Source organism: Arachis hypogaea, chromosome 17 (assembly GCF_003086295.3).
Source record: "Arachis hypogaea cultivar Tifrunner chromosome 17, arahy.Tifrunner.gnm2.J5K5, whole genome shotgun sequence".
Taxonomy (NCBI): domain Eukaryota; kingdom Viridiplantae; phylum Streptophyta; class Magnoliopsida; order Fabales; family Fabaceae; genus Arachis; species Arachis hypogaea.
This window is the reverse complement of record NC_092052.1, coordinates 112,910,562-112,913,502: the sequence shown is the minus strand read 5'-3', so window position 1 is coordinate 112,913,502 and position 2,941 is coordinate 112,910,562. Positions and strand designations below refer to the sequence as shown.

At 30.5% G+C, this 2,941-nt stretch overlaps 1 protein-coding gene across 1 annotated transcript; it reads left to right on the top strand.

The window, feature by feature from the left end:
* The first annotated feature begins 1,226 nt into the window (after nucleotides 1-1,226).
* LOC112764187 (bZIP transcription factor 11) lies at nucleotides 1,227-2,683 on the top strand. Its single transcript, XM_025809728.3, has one exon. It carries the CDS (start codon nucleotides 1,875-1,877, stop codon nucleotides 2,367-2,369), a length of 495 nt encoding a protein of 164 aa, XP_025665513.1. The 5' UTR covers nucleotides 1,227-1,874; the 3' UTR covers nucleotides 2,370-2,683.
* The last annotated feature ends 258 nt before the right edge of the window (nucleotides 2,684-2,941 follow it).

Sequence of the window (2,941 nt, the reverse complement as noted above, 5' to 3'; positions counted from 1 at the left end):
TATCAAACAAAGTTTAATGTGTACACCAATTAAATGACCCTCCCAGAAGTCGCTATCAGATAACAAGGATAAAAAACCAACTCATTTGAGCTGTAAAGTGTGAACATACAATTCCATTTATTAACACAGGATTTCACACAATTTTATATGTTGCCATTTTCTTTTGCCTTCCCTTTTACTTTGCTATTATTGTGATGTGATGATGTAGGATTGTTTGTAAGACACGCTTTTCTTTCGAACAATGGAATATTCCATCCATGGATTAATCACAACAATTAAATTAGGTTCAGGGACTATATACATTGGTGTAGTATTAATTAATTAATTTGTGTATTGCCCACAATAATGATGAACCATTCATGAATTTGATAACATTATTCCATCTTTTCTGTCTCATTTGCATTTCTGAGTAACGATCGATTTGTATATGTTGTCCTTATATGGAATTGAGCATTACGAAGAATGCAATATTTGATGATGGCTATATAATAAAAATTAAAACAAATATGGATGGTTCAAAAAATATTTTTTTTTTCTTTAAGTTTGGTTGTAGAAGGCTAGAACCAAATGTGCAATACAGTGACGATGAGATAAAATATCTTAGTCCAGTTATTTAATATATCAAAAATCTTTTATTTAGATACTATTTTAATTAATTTGCGGAAAAAATCAGTTCCACCTACTTTTGCCTAAATAATAATAAAAAAAACTATGATTTTAATGTATCAAACTTTTTTAAACGGAAGAAAATTTTAATATGTTATTATCAACACATAAGACATCACATTCCATTTAAAAATAGCATTAAGATCATGCATCCAACCAAGTAATATAGATGAATCCAATGGTTTTGGACTTTTGGTTAACAATAAATGACTAACTATTAGTTCATCTTTAAATATTTTTTACTAAGTAAGAAATACTGTATTTTTTTATTTATTATATTTTATATTAATAATTTAAATTTATAGTTTAAATTTTAAAATTTAAAATTTAAAATTTTATAATTTAAAGTTTAATATTTAAGATTTAAAATTTAAAATTTAAAATTTAATCTTTAAAATTTAAGTTTTAGAATTTACATAATATTATACTTCTTACTTTTTTCTAAAGCACGTTAGCCTTCACCGTTTATTTATATTTTTAACCCCAAGAATGATCGAACCACCAAATAAATAAATTAATTTTAAATTGTAGATGAAATGAGTTTGTACCACACATACCCAATCAACTCTCTGTTCCATCAAACCTTGTAGGCTGCGTAGCAGCACATTCCAATTCCAATTCCACTTTCTTTTTGCCCAAACTTTTCCTACTCTTTCTTTCTTTCTTTCTTTCTCTTCTTTTTCCTATCACTTTGGTTTCTAGTACAACGTCTTTTCCTCCATTGTCCCCTTCACCTTCTTCTTCTTCTTCTTCTTCATCTTTTTCTTCTATAAAACCACCCTTCACTCACCCATACAACTTCCCCCTTCTCCTCTGCTTCTTCTTTCTTCTATAACCTCTAATCTCCATCCCTTTCTTTTCATTTCTTCATTGCAGGAAACCAACAAATCTTCATGCTGCTGCCACTGATTTGTTAACGCTGTTTATTCATATTCATGTCTCCAGTTCTGAGTGAAATCCTTCGTTCCGGTTTTATGATCAATTCTTCCCTCAGGCGCAGGACCCACCTTGTTCAATCTTTCTCTGTTGTCTTCCTCTATTGGTTCTATGTTTTCTCATTAATCTTCTCTTTCATTTACGCTATTGTATAATACTATTAATAATTAAGACTAATCATCGTCCAAATAAGGTAGTGTAATCAAATTGTCTCACTCTTTTTCTGGGGTCCTGCGTCTCAATCCATTGTTCTATTATATTCTGTTACAACCATGGCTTCATCGAGCGGAAACTCGACCCTTCAAAGCTCGGGTTCGGAGGAGGATATGTTGTTGATGATGATGGATGAAAGGAAGAAGAAGAGGAAGCAATCGAATAGGGAATCAGCAAGAAGATCAAGGATGAGGAAACAGAATCACATGGATGATCTTATGAGTGAGGTATGCAAGCTTGGAAAGGAAAAGAGTGAAATCCTTAAAGGCATAGACATCACCACACAGCAATATTTGTGTGTTGAGTCTCAAAATTCAATCCTTAGGGCCCAGTTGGAAGAACTTTCTCAGAGGCTTCAATCACTCAATCATATCGTTCATCTCATCAACACAACACCACCTAATCTGCCCTTTCATCATCATCATACACAAACACAATATGATTATCTTCTGCCACCAACACCAGCTGCTGAAAATTTCTTCACCAATAATATGAATATGTTCAATCATATCAACCAACCAATTTCAGCTTCTGCTGCAGACATTTATCAGTGAGTCAATTGATGATTTGAAATTACCAGTGTGTGCTCTTGTTCTCCTTGGAATATTGCTTAATTATGGTGGATTAATTATGAGCTTGAGTAAGGGTGAAAATATGTAGCACATAGTTAGGGGGAGATTATTATTGTGTTATATATTAGATAAGAGAAGTTGGAAAAGTGGTTGGAAATGATGTATTGTGGGCAAAAAGAAGGGACCTCACTGTCACTGTGTGTAATTTGTGCTTTTAAGTATAATTCATATATATGTATTAATGTATGTTAGTGTGTTCTTAATTAATGTAAAAAAGTACTGGTTGTTCATTATTATGTTTCTGTCTCATACTTCTTATATGATAAGTTGATAACTATGCTGTTTGGTACGAATTTAATTTTGTTGATAACAAAATATACGGTAAATATATTTTTTGTCTTTGGAATTTGTTAAAAAGTTTAATAATATTATTAAGTTTTATTTTATTTTAATTTTGTTTTAAAAAATTTTGATTTGTATAATCAAATATACTCTTGATAGCTAATTTTGAAAATATTAGGACCAATTTAACAATAATTTTAAAAAAAAAATTT